General features: G+C 40.3%; 2 protein-coding genes across 9 annotated transcripts in view; one reads left to right on the plus strand and one right to left on the minus strand.

Moving 5' to 3' along the window:
- LOC147156576 (paired box protein Pax-2a-like) overlaps window positions 1–5,584 on the plus strand; it is a 28,078-nt gene extending 22,494 nt beyond the window's left edge. Inside the window, exons 8-10 of one of the 3 annotated variants that reach the window (XM_086064177.1) lie at window positions 2,223–2,324; window positions 3,226–3,312; window positions 4,275–5,583. In XM_086064177.1, the coding sequence (XP_085920303.1) occupies window positions 2,223–2,324; window positions 3,226–3,312; window positions 4,275–4,387 (302 nt within the window). In that variant the 3' untranslated portion in view covers window positions 4,388–5,583. Of the gene's footprint in view, window positions 1–2,222; window positions 2,325–3,225; window positions 3,313–4,255 lie in introns of all 3 variants that reach the window. The other 2 variants (XM_086064178.1, XM_086064176.1) reach the window with 2 other exon arrangements.
- Window positions 1–17,214, minus strand: part of fbxl15 (F-box and leucine-rich repeat protein 15) — a 96,718-nt gene that overhangs the window by 60,410 nt on the left and 19,094 nt on the right. For all 6 annotated transcript variants that reach the window (XR_015091644.1, XR_015091642.1, XR_015091640.1 and 3 more), the window contains 2 exons: window positions 15,677–15,842; window positions 2,628–2,680 (listed from right to left, as the gene is read on the minus strand). The gene's annotated coding sequence lies outside the window, so the exon portion shown is untranslated. The remainder of the gene's footprint in view (window positions 1–2,627; window positions 2,681–15,676; window positions 15,843–17,214) is intronic.

The raw sequence follows: 17,214 nt of genomic DNA on the forward strand, positions 1-17,214 counted from the left end.
TCGCGGTTTCACTTGAGAACGTGATTCTCAGCTAGAAGCATCTGCTTGCCATCATACAAAGACATGGTTGGGTTACTTGCGACAATTGTGACCAGTGTGTCTCAAATACACACGGGCGCACAATAGGCCTCACCGCTGGCGAAGCAAAACACTCCACCCACCCTCAGCACTCCCACGGCTCCCTTTGACGCGAGTGCACTGGCTTGTGGCAAACTAATTCTTTTTGTGGGCCTAAAATGGCCTCCTGCTTAGGCACATTTACCAGACTGGTCTCTAAAAAAACAAAAACAAAAAAGCTTCTCTTTTTTTTTGACACACTTTTTATTGTATTTTTTATCTGTAGTCTCTTTATTAAACTAATAAATGAATTAATTTTTTTTTAAATAAAATGATCTCCATACCTCGTAGCCAGTATTTTGTATTCTATTTTAACTTTATTTAATCCACTTATTAGAAATGTTGATCAAGAGCTCTAGGGGTTATAGCGCCACCTGTTGCTTTGGCATGCGCTTGACCACCTTTTTCAAATGGAGATTCTAATTATATGTTTATTTATTACAAAATAAGCAATAACATTTGTCAGAAATCCAGTCATTTCTGTAGTTGTCCCAGCAGCGTATTTAGGTAGTAGTGTAACTCTACTCACTACTTTTTAGCAAAGTAAATTATATCTGATGATGTAGTAGCTCAACAATGTCTCCAACAGGCCATGCTGCTGCATCTCCCTGATTTCAAATATTCTTCCACACGTCTACGCCAACGCTTCACACAAAGACAACCCTTTTTTTGTGGCATCTTGTCCTCATTAAAGTTCCATCGAGAGAGTCGTTTTTTTTTTCTTGTTCCCCCCTTTGGAGCCCTCGCCGCCACAATATAGCGGGGCCACTGGTCCACAATGGCGCCTGTGCAGATTGAGGTTACGTGCCGCGCTCCAAAAAACATCCCCGCGGGCCAGCGAGGACGACCCGAACCGTCACTCTCAATTACGGAGCTGAATATGTGCAAGACGCGCTGGTGGCGCTCCGCAGAGGGGGCCCGCGGGCTCAATCCCTCTGAAGGCTACGGCGCAACAGAGCTGAATCAGCAAAAGAGTGCAACATGTTGCACATATGAAACGTGTACCATGATATGAATGAACTAAATTCATCCCGTTGGTCAGTTTCCAGTTTTCAGTAGTCAGAGCTTATTGTTGTGATTACGTTCACTGATAAAAACAATCAAAAATGCTAATTACAATTTCTGTATGAACAGCTATGAAATTCTCATGACGCTGAACAGTTTTTGCATGTGTATAGGCCTTTTTTTCCAAAATCTGACGGCCGATAAAAGGTACAGATAAAACCCTGGGAACCTCCTGAACCTTTTGTTTTTGTTCGACATTAAAACAAAGAAATGTTAAAGTTTAAGATTTCAGGGATTTTTTTCATTTAGAAAAAAACAGAGCTACGGTATTTACTTCTTTAAGTGTCCATTTAACTTTTTAAGACGTACTGATAACCTTGGGAGCATCCTGGACATTTTTTTAGACATTTAAAATGAAGTATATTGTCTAAGATTTGTTTTTTTTTTAATGAAAAAAAAACATCTGACAAATTGTTCAATAAGCATTCGTGCTTTAAGACATTGCAACAAAGTCAAGATTGACATTTGTATTTTTAAAAATGTTGACGCCAATATCCCCCCCCCCCTTTTTTTTTTTTACTGAAAATGAATATCGGCCTCCTTGACTACTAATAATCGGCATCGGCCCAGAAAAAAACAGTACTGAACATTTCAATCTATTCAAGAGCACTTTGAATTAATCTACTTAAGTTTCCTAAAAAATATAAAAAAAATTGTATATGATGGCATTCAAATCATTGTTTGCCAATTAAGAACATTCACGATATAAGCAACATGAGGCTTATTAAAAAAAAATACTTTTTTGTTTAAATAACCGTAAGAAAATTCTCAAACTATTTGTATGAAATACTACTAAATTCTTGATTTGCTTTTGAAAAGAAAGATTAAAACAGACTTCTTTTTTTTTTATGCAAAAAAAGTGAAGAAGAAAAAGTTTTGGAGTCATTTTAGTTGGTTTCTCCCCAAAAATAAAAAGTCAAACTTAAAGATAAAGGGATTATATCTTACATTTGTTACCATTCAAATAGCAAAACTTTATTGCTATTGTCTTCAGTATTACCAAAGCATGTCTGGTTCTTTTGTCATGTTTGTCTGCTCAGGTCGGGACATGGCCAACACAACATTACCCGGCTACCCCCCTCACGTTCCCCCCACAGGCCAGGGCAGCTACCCGACTTCTACGCTCGCTGGAATGGTTCCTGGTAAGCGCCAATTGCAAACTTGACGTCTACTCTATTTGCTGACATGAACCCCCTTTGTTGAGGGTCTAATGCCCGATTAAAAAAAAAAAAACTAGCATGAAAGTTTTGCTTGTCATTGAAAAGTTTAACGAAGGAAATCAACATAAAATGAGAATGACTATTATTTTTCCTACATAAAATGACCATGAGATCACGTCGTTAATAAATAAATAAATAAATTGGAAGTAGCGACGTCGTGAATTGGATTTCCAGGAGTTTGACAAATAAAAATGTTCAGGTGCAAATTCCCCAAGACAAACGTACCTGGACTTTCTCGCCTCACTCCAGTTGTCGTGCGATGTTCCAGACCGTTCACCCTGCACACAAAGAATGAGATTTAGTGTCGGGCGCCAAACACTGTTAAAGCAAAGCCATTCCTCAGCGGCTTCATATAAATTACGGCCTTTATTGTCTCGTAAAGGAAGCAAAGGTGTCGAACCGTCGCTGCCGCGCTCGCCGACACTTCCCCTTTCTCCCGTGAAATTCTGTGGCTAAAAGCTCAAAGCAAGATTTATGGCGCTGAATGCAAAATGTATGCATGGAGCAGTTTATTAATAACACTTGCCATTTATTAGTAGACCGGCTCGGAATTAAAAACGGGGGAAGAAGAATGGGTAGATATCCATAAATGGGACGTGGAAAGGCGGCCTCAGCGTCACCTCCTGTATTGTTCACTGTTGCATAACTTAAGCCAAATGAAAAAGAAATAAATTACGTGCCTGAACGGTCACACGTCCATGACTATCGTTTTTTTCCCCCCCACCTCCTCGACTGCCGTGAGAAATGGCGGCTGGGGTACGAAAAATGTGATTTTTTTCCCCAAGGCATTGAAATTTGTATTGTTTGTTGTCTTGTTTTGCAGGGAGTGAGTTTTCGGGGAACCCATACAGTCATCCACAGTACACCACCTACAATGAAGCTTGGCGATTCAGCAATCCGGCATTACTAAGTGAGTACTGCGGCTAGCTTAGCCTGCTAACTCACTTGCTAGCCTACTACTATTTCCACATGCTAGCCTACTACTATTTCCAATCCTTAGCTAGCTTTATTTTTCCAGGTAATTAACTACTGATTAGTTGAAAATTAAACAGAAATGTCACCATTTTCTTTTCAGGAAATATGTATTTCATTAAAAGAACAAGTCTACAAATTAATAGCATACTGGATGTAAAGTATCAAAGAATATCTTATTTCATTTCACTTACATTAGATTAGCCGCTAACTAGCCGCTAACAAGCTTGCTAATCTACTGCCACATCACAACATTGGCTAATCTTTAATAGAAAAATGTGACAACACTTTTACATTTTTTCACAACTGTGGAGTCAGTATCCACAAAGATGGCTGACATGCCCAACTCCAGAATGCTATATTTTACTATGAAGACAGAATTGGAAGTTATTGTGGGTTACGTTGTTGATGACAATATTAGAAACAGATAAAAAAATATTTAATATAATGTTATTTATCATCTATTCATTAACATATGCCCCTATTTAATCAGTGCAATAACTAATAAATGAAAGGTACTGTTGGCCTATTGTCAAGAGCATATTGAAGTGCCAGGCTAAATTAACAAATCAAATAAACAGTGATTTTACATCCACAATATAAAAAAAATAAAAAATTATATTCTGAACTAAATTTTTTATTGAATTAATGCTGATTTTGTTCTAAATATATTCAGAAGTTATCACTATAATATTAGTTTCTATTGCTTTTTATGTAGTTTTAATGGTGTACAGTATTTACAAAACGTAGCTGAAAATGTCCTCATATTTCTACATGACGTAAACATTTGCGAGAGTGAGAATTGCTGACAATATAAATTTCAAGGAAAAAAATGCCGTTACTCATTGTTTCAAATGGTGCGTTCTTCTGTTAACTTTCAGGTTCCCCTTATTATTATAGTGCCGCGTCGAGAGGCTCCGTCCCACCCACTGCTGCCGCTGCCTATGATCGCCACTAGTTACCATGGAAACCAAATCAACCTGCAGGACCACCGCCTCAGCCTCCATATTTGAGCACGTGTGAGGAACACAGAGCTCACACAATGAGGCCACTTTTTGGGCGGGTTGGGGTGTTAGTGGCTGTTCAAGATGTCTCCAACTTGATGAACAGTAGACGGTTGTGGAAAAGTGAGAAGAAGAAAAAGAAAAAAAAAACTAAAATCAGCCATTGTGGATCAATACTGTACATTCCTTTGCTTGGCAGCTCTCAGCAGGGACTGTTTGGGGCTTCAAAATGTAGCAGCGGCCTTTTATTTTCCTATTTCTCCTCCCTTAAATACTCAAGCAAAACGGGAACGCCGCGAGATGAGCCGGCTGCATTTTCATCCATCATCCAGCATGGCGGAATGCCGTGAGAAGATTAGGACTCTGTGATACACAATCAACATGTTTAAAAAAAAAAAAAAAAAAGTGCAGTGCGTTGCCATGAAAGCAAGTGGATGTATCTTAATAATATTTTTTATTTCAGTTTTTCCCCCCAAATAATTTAAAGGACTAAACTGCTGTGTCAGGATTTGAAAGGCAACATTTTGTGTCCTTTTTTTTCTTACTTTTGTTGTTGATTTTGCACTATTTTCAAAGGTTTGCAACACTGGAGCGTTATTATATATGCAGGAATTCTTTATGCATATGTGCTTTAGGTTTGGCACTTAAAGCGACGCGTCTCGACAACATGCACTACTGCTGGATGTTTTCATTTGAGTTGATCAAGTCTTTGGCAGGACAGGATCCAACAGCCATCCCCCTATGTCGAGAATAAAAAACAAAAAATTGAAATTCATTATTAAAGGCCTTGGAGTCAAAAATCAGGTCAATGCCTTAAAAAAAAAAACGCGTCATAATTTCAGCCATAGTTTTGTTTTTGTTTTTTTGACTGAATGTAATTCACATTTGCCAAAGACTTTTTGTTGTTTATTTACAGCAGCCTATCATTGAGATCAGTGTTATTAATATTATTTTCATTTGGTTGTTATTAATATTATTAGGGACAAGCCACATGCTTCAGGAGGAAGTCTAAATGTATACATTCTATGCAGTGCAGATGGTCATCATATGCATTTGAAGCTGTTAAAAAAGGTGCAGTGGGTGGAGTTTATTTAATGTTCATTTGTAGGAGCGTGTGTGTGTGTGTGTCTGCGTGTGTGACAAAACACTTCATGTAAATACAGTAAGAACTGTCTTTCATGTTCATGGGTATTATCTCTTTCATTAATGCTGGTCACAATTGTATAATAATAATAAAAAATAAAAAAAAACGTGTCTGAAATCTTTTACCATAGACATGGCTGTTATTTAAACAATTATTTTTTATTTTTTTATTTTAGGCAAAAACTATATTGGTTTCAGGCCCTGGTAAATGAGGACCCCAAAAAACTGAAATGATAAAACAAAAAAAAGCTCTACGCACCACAATTAAATACTGCAGAGTTTTCCGTCTTTATCTTTAAACAAAATGGATTTATAAACAAATGTATATTTATACTTTACATGGTGTTTAAAAACATGAATTCATTATGTTTTGGCTTTTTATAGCTGTTCCCTCTGAGGTTTTTCGAATGTCATGTCGGGCCGCATCAAATGCTCCGGTGGTCCATATATCGCCCGCACGCAGTTGCTTGCCCAACCCTAATATTAGGGTGCAAAAATGCAGACATGATTTATTTCCTTCTTTTAAAGTATAACAATGAAAAATTTTGTATGAATGTCTCCTACTAACGAGCCTGTTTAGAGAAAAATGAAGCGACTTCTCAGGTGTAACCACGATCACGTGCCTTAGAGGCGGGAGCCGCAGAATGTTTTCTCCGATTCGGATCAGCGAGCAGCGCATAAAGTGTTTAACCCCTCTCTCTCTCTCTCTCTCTCTCTCTCTCTCTCTCTTTCTCTCTCTCCCTCTCACCGCTTTGTAAAGTTGAATTAATTTTTTTCCTCTCTCTCGTCGCCTCGGAATTCAATTTGCGCTTAAGTTGCAGCCGCCGCTAGATTTATGCGTGAAATCCCTCCTCAACCACCCCCTCTTCCTCTCACTCTCTCTCTCTCTCTCTCTCTCTGGAAGCTTATTTTCACTCTTTTCTTCTCACCGTAATCCCTTCGCCTGGTACGACTTAGTTACGTCGTTATTGATTTACAGCCGGCGGACACCGTCTCGATTAGCCGTGTGCAATTGGCGAAGGATTTGGGCGCGCGATAAAAAGCACTGCGTACATGTGACAGCACGTCGGGGGAGGGGGGGGGGGGGGGGGTGGTAATGGGACGTTTAGTGCGCTGTTGGAAAATAAGCGTACAGTAAGAGTTCATTTTCTAGCCCTCAAAAACCACACAGACATTAGAGGTAAGTGACCCGTCACTAAATCCCACCTACCGCTTAGTTACTGATGCTCAGGCCCTCAAGCTTTCGAAAACTAGTATGACCTCAAGACAGTAGCGTAATGTCAGCATTTAAAGACCCAGTGTGTAGTTCTTATCGCCATCTAGTGGTCATAGAATAGCACTACGGTGGCTCAGAGAGACCACATTTTGCAAGTGACGGCGACTTGGCAGCCGTTTGAAAAGCCCGGCAAGCGACGCCAAAAGACCGAGCGAGCCGGAATTAACCGGAGTAGCTAACAAGAGCGTCGGAGCCATAGGCTGGATTGGCTAACAAGAGCAGCTAGCCGGAGGAGCTAGTAAAAAAAAAAACAGCTAGTAAAAGCTTGCAAGAGCAAAGCAGAAAGTGACAAGTGACGGGCCCGAATCACGGGAGTTAGTGACGACCACCTGCAGGTAAGTTGTGGTCGACGCATTGGGTCCGACACTCGATGCAAGCACCACCCGGGCCTAACTACATTCGCAAAGTTATCCTTTGGTCATCCGTAGCAGGAAGATGGCGGCGAAACATGACAGTTGTAGTAAGGTGAGACTACAGCCATGTCATATAATTAGCGATTACTAGACCTATGCGCTACAAGATATTTTTGGCATACTATTAGCATACTACAGTCGGTTTTTAAAATGAATGAATTATTAGTTCACCACTAGATGGTGCTAGGGATCACTGAATGTAACTTTAAGCAGCTAATGTGCTAACAGCTACTAGACCTACTATATATATATATATATATATATATATATATATATATATATATATATACATTTTTTTTTTTTTGCCTATTATTGAATTTAAAAAAAAATTATATTAATGAACATTGAAAAATAAAAAAGATCTACACGCTGTCTATTTAAAGCCAATTTTGGGGTTTGTGATTTTAGCTAGTTGTTGCCTATTCTACAATGTTGTTTATTTCATAGCACCCCGGTGGAGTGCCAGGAGTTTGTCATTCACAGCCCTTGTTATGAAAAAAGGAAAAGGGGGCAGGGGAGAAAAAGGCTCAGAATTCCCAAAGCAGATTTATCCTATTTAGAAACTTTTCCGTGTCTAAATTGGCGTCTCTCTCCTGTGAAAGCAGTAAAGTCTGAACCAGGATGTAACTGTCAATCATGCTCGACTCGACTGCACTGCATGACAACGGACATATAAATATACAGTATTTGGTGTACTGTATACGAGACCGGTTCGGAAATATGTCATTGGTTCCAAACAAGCGTAGTAAGCATATGTGAATGGTGCTATTTACACAAAAATCTAAGCTGCTATTATGATCATTGGCAAATTAAAAGTACAACAGGAGGAGATAAGGTGGAGGCACATCCCTGGTTCTTAGCCTTTTATTATTGTTGCGCTTATTTGTAATTAACTCTAAGTTTGACACTTTTGTTGAGTGTTACTCAAATATACCGTAGGTGACATGGAAGCAAGTTTAGGACCCGTGTACTTGACTCATGTAGGACGACGTCAGAACCGTTGTTGACCTTTCTAACTGCTGACTGCACACGCCGCGTGTACTAGAGTACGCTATGAATATGCTGCGACGGCCAAATGCTAATTTGGTTAGTGGCGTGTCAAATGCACAATAAATCCTCGGGATGTTATCTTTTTTTTTTTTTTTTTGCTTGCCGGTGACACGGCGAGACGACGGCGTGGAAATATGAAAATGCATTTCACATCTTCATATTCCTCGAGCGGCTGTTGGGTGGGAAGGATGTGCTGCTTTATGTGCTGTATCTAATTGGATGTGGCAATATGTAATACGATTCTCCGCTATCCATCAATCGGCGCGTTAGACCTGTTTGTACGGACGTGTCAGCGGGGCAGCCTAGCTTGTTATGATGCCTGAGCACCAATTATGAGGTGATTCTCCACTCGGTGTGAGGACATCGGCGGGACACTTGAGGGGAGGTTCCTAATGAGTGAGCATTGATTGGCCGGATAAGTGCTTGACAAGCTAGCGTGAGAAATAAGACAGGAAAAAGAATGAAATGCACGGTGGTGGATAGGCGACTAGATTTCCTTACCCAATTAAAGGTCTACATGGATGGAGTTCCGATTTGCTTGTTCAGATTGATGACAAATTTCTGACTGTTGAAATAAAAAAATAAATAAAATTCCCTTCTTACACTGTTTTCAAATTGTGCTAAATAAATCAACCAAATCAAATAAATAAATAAATAAATAAATAAATAAAGGGCATCAGGCGATATTCTTTTTTTCATCATAATTAATCGCATGGCTTTAACAGTTAACTCACGATTAATCGCAAATTGTTATACCTGTTCTAAATGTACAATAAGGTTTTCATACTCTTGTTAAGGCTGCATATTTTGATGCAGTTATTTCATAATAATTCATAAAACTGAGTTAAAATAAAAAAGATGCACTGTACTGTAAAAAAACGAGTGATATTGATTTGTCATTTTTCTGTCACTAGATGGCATAATTGCATTTGCAAGACATTGGTGACAGCTCAGTGCATTCTTCTTTTCATATTAAAGCTATCTAATCTTTAACATGAAGTACCTTGGGAAATTCTGCACATTTTTTAAATTGTAAAGTACAACTTGACCCCAGTCTCCACAAATATATGTATTATTATTTAATTATTATTTATTACTACTAAATTTGGACATGGACGTATCTGCTGCGTTGCGACTGGAATTCCCCCAGTACATGCTTTCCAAGTGAGGGGCGGTCATTAATCGCGCGTTAATAAAATTTGTGGCATTAAAGGAACTTTAAGTGAAATCAAAATTAACGCACTAATTTTGACACCCCTAAAATAAATTAATAAAAACAGTCGCATATAGTAAAACCGAAAAACTTTTACGTTGCTCAGAAAAAAAAATAGCTTTACATCCTGAACTTAAAAAAAAAAAACAATCAAAAAAAAAACTAATGTTTGGTTCACGTTGTATAAAAGTGGATCAGTTAGAGGTCAGATGAACAACCAACATCAGTTTCTTTGCCAGTAAATAATTAGCCTAATGGCTATGGTTAGCGAACATGTCGGCCCGCCGGTGGTCCCGCGATTACTACCTGACTGGCCAGTAAATGGGGAGGGTATACCCTCCAAAACAGACAGAGGCGGCCCTCTAATCAGCTGTCAGCCCCGGCGTTAGGCGCTCGCAAGCAAGGACAGCTGGGAAATATTCCGAGAGAGACACGGGAGCGTGTTGAGGGTGTGGGGCAGAATCATCAACCCCCATCTTCTTCCCCACGTAACCCCCAGACTTCCTCCTTCCTCGCGCCCCCACCTTCCTCCGCCGCGCTCACTGTCAGGCCAAACACATGATGAATTGCCCTGTCAACGCAATTCATTCAGGGACCAATTAATTCGGCAGAAATGAACTAGAGCCATCAGTCGCAGAAAAAACTAGCGGCAAAGCGCCTCTCGTCGGAAAGAAAGCGATACGGGCGCGTGTGCACGGGGCGAAGGCGGCGATGAGAACCAGGGCGCCGGGGGAGTGCGGTGGAAGTTCGTCTGACAGGAATTGGTCATTTAATGCTTTAGCGCACTGGAGACAGCCCCCTGTCATAGAGGAAGCCATGACAGGACTCCCCTGGTACTTTATTTATTAATTATCCAGAGCGGCGAGGGGGCATTTAACTGTCTCACTCCGGGCCTGTCAACTCGACTTCTTGTCATTGAGTCGCCGCAAACAGGTCCTCCAGGAAGCAAGCCGAGTCAAAGCGGGAGAGGATGTAATTATGCGAGGCCAGGACAAATATTTTTGTTTGCAATCAGTTGTCACGCCGACGCCTCCCAAAACAACTCCAGTGGCTTTGCGCTTGGGTTTATTACACAAACTTTCACAGGTCTTGTCTTGGAAACTATTTTTATGCACATACTGTTATGAGGGGAAGTCAACATTAAACATTTCTTGACAATAATATGTTATATGTGACCTCAAAAGTCTAAACATGGCATTCTGATTAATATTACATTTGTGGAATTATGCAGCAAAATCCATGTCAGGCGGCGGCCATTTTGCCGCTTGCTTTCGACTGAGGATGACATCACAGTTGCTCAGGGCTCAGGCAACGGCCAATCACAGCGCACCTGTTTACTGAAGCTGAGCTGTGATTGGTTGTTGACCTGAGCAACTGTGATGTCATTTTTAGTTGACAGCAAGTGGCAAAATGGCCGCCTTCTGGATTTTGCTGCTTAACTCATATTTCCCTAACACAAGAATAACTAGAATACCGTATTTAGACTAGCGAGGCGGCATAGAACATATTAATGGGTAATTTGCACTTCCTCTTTAAAACTAGTAATTATTATAATTCTGTCCAAAAGTAGAATGTATGGTTGAAGCTATTCAACAAAAATCAAACAAAACGTAGATCTATGTTTTTCACTGACAATATTTTTAGTCCACTTGGTACTTTTATCTTTTCTGCTGGAAACTCGATGAGCGTTCGGGTTGACCTAATCAAGTCAATCAAGCTTGATCTTTCCCCACCCGTGTTATGCCGACCGGGTCGGTAAATATTTGATGGAAGCTTTTGTTTGGCGTCCCCCGCGCATCCCGACGTAACAGGAGGATGCCGGAGCAGCTGGTATGCAGCTACAGTGACGTCAGGTGTCCCTTTACCATGACTGAAAAGCGGCCGATAAAATGGTCGACTCAAAGTCAATCTCGCTAGTCACAACATTAGGTACACCTGCATTGAATCCAATCGGACGAATTCTGAAAATAATTATTTTTCTTTATATATATTTATATGATATTTATTGTGCAGGTGTACCTAATGAACTGGCTGTTCATCCGAAGACGTCTCCAGCTATAAGACGGCACACATAATTAATTAAACGCGACTAATTAGGAACATGAGAGCAGGTGCCAGGCTATGGGTTGACAGCGCAGACAACAGGAGGAAAAATTGGAGGAGGAGGAGGAGGAGTAAGGAGTGTAACGTGACAAGGAGGAGGGACAAAGCAACTTTCAAGTGTTTTGTCACATGAACCCTCTGAGGAATTGACGTGACAGAGAAACAGTAGACCAGGACATCATGGAAGAAAGGGGGGGGGTGAGGAGGGGGGGCTAGCTTGGAGAGGAGGAGGGGGGGATGTCGGTCCTTTTGTTTGAAACTTGAGTTTCCCCAATTTGACACTGATGCCAACAAGGGAATTTCCTCCTCATTATATGTGCGAGTGTGTGTGTGGGGGGGGGGGGGGGGGGGGGTTGACCTCGTGACCGTGTTCACTCTCGGTCACCATGTGATGCTTTTTTGTTTATGTTTTGTATTGCGAGGACTCAAGATCAAACTGAAGTGTCTGTCCTCAGTCAAGAGTATAATGGCACGCATTTTCTCTCAGTAATTTATTTAATAATTTGCCATTTTGTTTTTGGTGTAGGCTACGTCGTCTATAAGCCATTCCACCAAATTCCTTAAGTAAATCTAAATGTCCGGGGTTTTTTCTGTTAATGCACATAGTGAACTACCCGATATTGACAGTGACACGTCTCAGGAAACTTTTTTTTATGTCATTGTTTTATTGTACTGAAACTCAACAAGTCTGAAAATAACAGGACTGAGTTTTTAGCATAGCATTAGCAAATGAGAGTGATAGCATTTATGCTAATAGCATGTTGACACAAAGCACATTACAGTGATTGTATTTTAAACATAAACAAATAACAAATTAATACTTGAGATAATGTAACTGTGTTGAGATTTTAACCCTTCACCTCTCCACACCACAAAAAAAGGAATAAAAAGAGTAAATAATTAACTTTCTTTGGCTTTTCCATGGCCTGCAGTAGATCTGAATGACTTCCTGTGGACCATGTGTCTGGTGGAAAAGAGATGGGCGAGTATCGATAACAGGTATCAGTATTAGGCCGTATCAGGCCGATACCAGATCTTATTTCAAGGTATCGGCCGCCCTCTTGTGGCTGTCTTCTATCAGGAACTAGAAAACTAGAAAATTGCCATTCATTTCATGCAGTTTTAAGGAAAATGTTATATTGGGATATATAGGTCATTCTTTAAAATTATCTGTCATTAATTTTGTTGCAAATTTTAAGTATCGAAAGTACAAGTAGTATTGGTATTGGTCACTACTCAAGACTTGAGTAGTCATACTGGTATCAGTCTGAAAAAAAAAGTGGCATTGAACATCCCAACTAAAAAGTATAGTTGAGATATATGCACATGTATTGCTGCCACACCAGCTGAAAAAAAAGTTCAAAGTTCAAAATTGCACATTATAGCATGAATTTGTTATCAGATTAAAGCCTAGTTATCTTCTAAACCTTCTGGTTCTCGATTTTTATTTTTTTTTAACTCATGTATATTCAGCAAAAGCCTTCATGTACGTCCAGAAGGGTTCCAAAACATCTCTAAAGCAACAGAATGGAGTTTTAAGATGTAAAAGCATCGCCCTACGGCCCTCTTTTTCCTTCCTTCTTGGCATCCAACATTTGACAAATTCCAGCTCAGAAGGGGCTTCAGCCTATTTCATCACAATTTGCAGGCTAACCACTTACAAATGTGGCATGTGATGATAATAACGAGGCTTGATGTCACTTAGCCTTTCAGGAGGGTGCGAGTAGAATAGCAAAGCGGGATGTCGGGAGCCCCGCAGGTCCTCCGAGAGGTGACAGGCACCTCGCTTGCAGCGAGAGCCGCCTCCACTAACAGCATTATAAATTACTGTAGATCCTATTTGTGTCAGTGGAGCCAAGTGAGGGGAAAATTCAACATCAGCCGATTTATTCATTTACTTACGCCCGCCGCTCGGCACGGGCGCTGCGTCGTGGAACAAATGCGGGGCATTTTCAGGGACCAGCGGGAATGTTTTATTTTGGGAGTGGATATCAGGATAGGAAGGAAACTTGTTCCCTCAAAAGAAGATCATGTTGCACATTTCTTCTTTTCTTAGCATATCTTGAACTACGTTGATCAACTGTTTGAAAAACTACATTTAAAAAAAAAGAGCAAAGCAGCCAATTGCAACACTGCCCCCGCAGTTTTCTGATGGTACTGTAACAATTGGACTGGGTCCATAAACATAAAGCAAACAGACAAACTTATGCTAGCGTAGTAGTAGTAACAAATACAAAAAGTATTGATATGGAAGTAAAGGCCACAAATAAAAAACTTTATTTAAAAAAAAACAAAAAACATCCTGTTGAACTTTTACACTACAAGACTGTGGCGATGAGCTCACCTACCCGAACCCTCAAAATAAGGATGTCAAGTTTGCATAATCAATAACAAGTGACAGGAAATGGATTTTGGACGGGTGGGGTCATTTCCAGCTAACAACGCCACGAGTAATTTAAAGGAACTAAGTGACTCAATTTGTTCTCCCGCACGACTGTTAATTCGGCTAAATAAAAAAAGGGAAGGGGAAAAAAAAAAACACTAATACCGAAGAAGAGATGGAGCCCGGGTTTAATTATCAGGGGATGACTCTGACTGTGCATCATCATTAGTTTGACTAAATAGCGGCGGTCACTGACTCAAGTGGTGGTAAATGGCACAATTAGCGGGCCGAGCGGGGAGAGGTACATTCAATTTGAAAGCCTTCTTTCCTAATCCATCTCCGGTGATCACGAGAACTGCTGAGCGCTGCGTTTCTACGCTCGCCGACATTAATCAGCTTCATTCCCAAGTAAAATGTCAACATCGTAATCAAGAACGAGCACGCGCCAGCAAAACGCACCCCAAAATCGCAACTTTTGTCTTCCGCTGGCAACTTTTTCCCAAATCTACAAATCGACGACGTAAAACCTTGCGGAGACACCAGGGAGGTGCTGGACATGCTTCCTTCACACCAAGTCGTTCTTCCGTGTTTCCACATCTCCTGGCGCCCCCACCCTCCTACCCCCCTGGTGCCCCTGCGCTTAATCCCTCACCGCACTCGCTCAGTAACCCCAGCAGGTGCAGTGCGAATCCATAAACACAGCTGGTGCGACTCAGAGCCAGAACGCTCGGATTTAGCCTCACCTCGCAACCTCACTTTTTAACGGGTCTTAATTCCCACACGCAATTAATTGCACCTTTGGGTTGATGATGTTCCACAAATGTCCTGTAGATGGAGGTAGTGCACATTGGAATCTTAGAAATGCTTACAAAGAAGAATGTGTTTTTTGCAGACGCATGCAGAATTGCACTGGTGTGTGATTTGATCTTTGCTTCTTCTGTGAGTGCACCAATCGTGTGGTAATGCTAATCGCGATTGCTAATCATTTAGCATAGGTTAATACCCTTGTTTTTTAAATAATGTTAAAGCATCGTCTGTAAGGGACTTCTAAGACACTATTACATGTGTAATGTAGATATAACGATGTATGTGTGAACTAAATGGTTTAAGTGTACGCTAATCGTGATTTCTAACCGTTAGCATAGGCTAATTTTGTTGGTGTTTAATAATGCATATGTATAGAAGATAATCAATTATGAGTACTTATATGCACTCATAATTGATTTGAAAAGGATTCGATGGTGACAGCACTAACTACTTGGGATGGGTTTAAAAAATAATCGATATTGAATCGATTTTCCTTCTTGAGCGTGATATTGATTCATAAAACCATAAATCAATGATTTTAATATCTCTTTTTACCCCAATAAATTAACAATAAAATATAAATTTACATTTATTTAAAATGTATCTTCTAATTTATATTTACAATTATTGCATTAGAATTATGTACTGCCTCCACAAAATTGTATTTGGAATGTAATGTTTGTAGAGTTTTTTTTAATCATGTCCTTGATATTTAAGAAGAATTGATGGTCCATAATTAATCAACATCGAATCGAAATAGAGTCGAACTGAACTCTTGTGATCGATTGTGGAAATTAAAATCGATACCTAGCCCTACTAACTACTACGACCAAACAAGAGGTGCAAATGTATAATACGACCTTAAGAACTGCATTCCGATGTAATCCTGAAGTTCTAATGTAGGGCTTACCTTTTTCCAAAAGATTTTCTTAAGGTTAGCAGCTCATCCACTGACTCGGGTGGACCAGCTGCAATTCCGTGTTATCTGCGCCTTTGCATTGCGCCTCGTTAAAGCGCCGCGGCCCCGCGCCTGTCTGCCGCCGTTAGTCTTGATTGGCCGGGAAATTCACTGCCTCCTGTCCGTAATGAGAGTGGACAGAGGTTAGAACAGCTCAATAAAAGAGATAACCAGTCTTTGATCCAAACAGCCATGCAGAACATTCCCGCCAATAGCCGATCCGAAAATGTCCTGTCAGGAATTTTGGATTTTAAATTACACCTGATTAACCTGACGCAGGAAGACTTTGGCTGACTCGGGCAGAAAGGAAACATGAAGTGGAGTTTTAACTAAACAAAGCTTTGCAGAAAGAAACGGATAAATGCTAAACACGTAGCACGGCACCACATACATTTTTAATTAAAACGCAAGCCCTCTGTGTTGAGGGACGTTTTTTTTTTTTTTTTTTTACTGTATGCACCTGTCATTCACTTCCACATGACGCCGTACAGAAATGCGAGAACAGACTTTGCTGATCAAGATCAGTGAACAGATTCATGTCTGCAGATGTCTGCTTGGATGTCAAGAGGAAAACCGCTGCTAGGAAACAGCGAGGCGTTTCAACCAAAGCAACATGTGCATCCGAATGACAACGCCATAACCACTAATTCGTGTTCATGTAACATCAGTGACAACTGCACTTCCCTCTAATTGGTTACATTAAACAATTCTGTAGTTCTCAAGTTTCATTATATTCAACTTTCATGCTGTAACGTGTAGTTTACTGCGGTCACGAAACAAAGGGAATGAACCAGAAAAAGACATGCTAACAAATGCTAATCTTCACTTGGTCAGTTATAACAGAAAATTTTGGACAGTTTAAATAGTTTAATTTTACCACTCCCCCCCTTTTTTGTGAATATTATGTCACCCACACTCAAAACCTGAGGTGGCCAAAATACTGGTCTGTTTATATTCTGCTGCGTGAAAAGGACTGGGGAGTGTTCTTAGCTTAGCTATAGCGGACGTTAGCAATCATTATTGAATTTCGGTTTAATCCAATCACAAGTTGGATAGAATAAGAATACTCATAATAGACCAAAAAGGTAAGATAATGAACGATAAGCTTTACTTAGTAAAAGTATGACACAGTGACAAGCAATCAATGAAACAAAACTGCAGACCAGCTACCGGTATGGCTTGTAAAACACACGAGTAGAGGGGAAATGGTTTAGCCGTCCCTGGTTAATGATGTTCCTCTTTGTGTTAATCTATTGTCGGGCCTTTTCCAATTTGGAGGGTGTATCCTCAGCCAGCACCGTCTATTACGTCAAGGACAGGCCACCTTTACACCCCCAATCTTGTGGCACTCGAGTTAAATGTTAAAGAATGAAGCCAGGGCAATTAAGCAATTAAGACGTTCCAATGGTGGAGCCAAAGAAGTGGGCAGAAGGATGGAATTCATTCATGTTCTATTTTGTCACTTTTTATTTCCGCCGCTCCATTGCGCG

Source organism: Leptonotus elevatus, chromosome 20, assembly GCF_054856555.1.
Source record: "Leptonotus elevatus isolate MCC_2025b chromosome 20, RoL_Lele_1.0, whole genome shotgun sequence".
Lineage (NCBI taxonomy): Eukaryota > Metazoa > Chordata > Actinopteri > Syngnathiformes > Syngnathidae > Leptonotus > Leptonotus elevatus.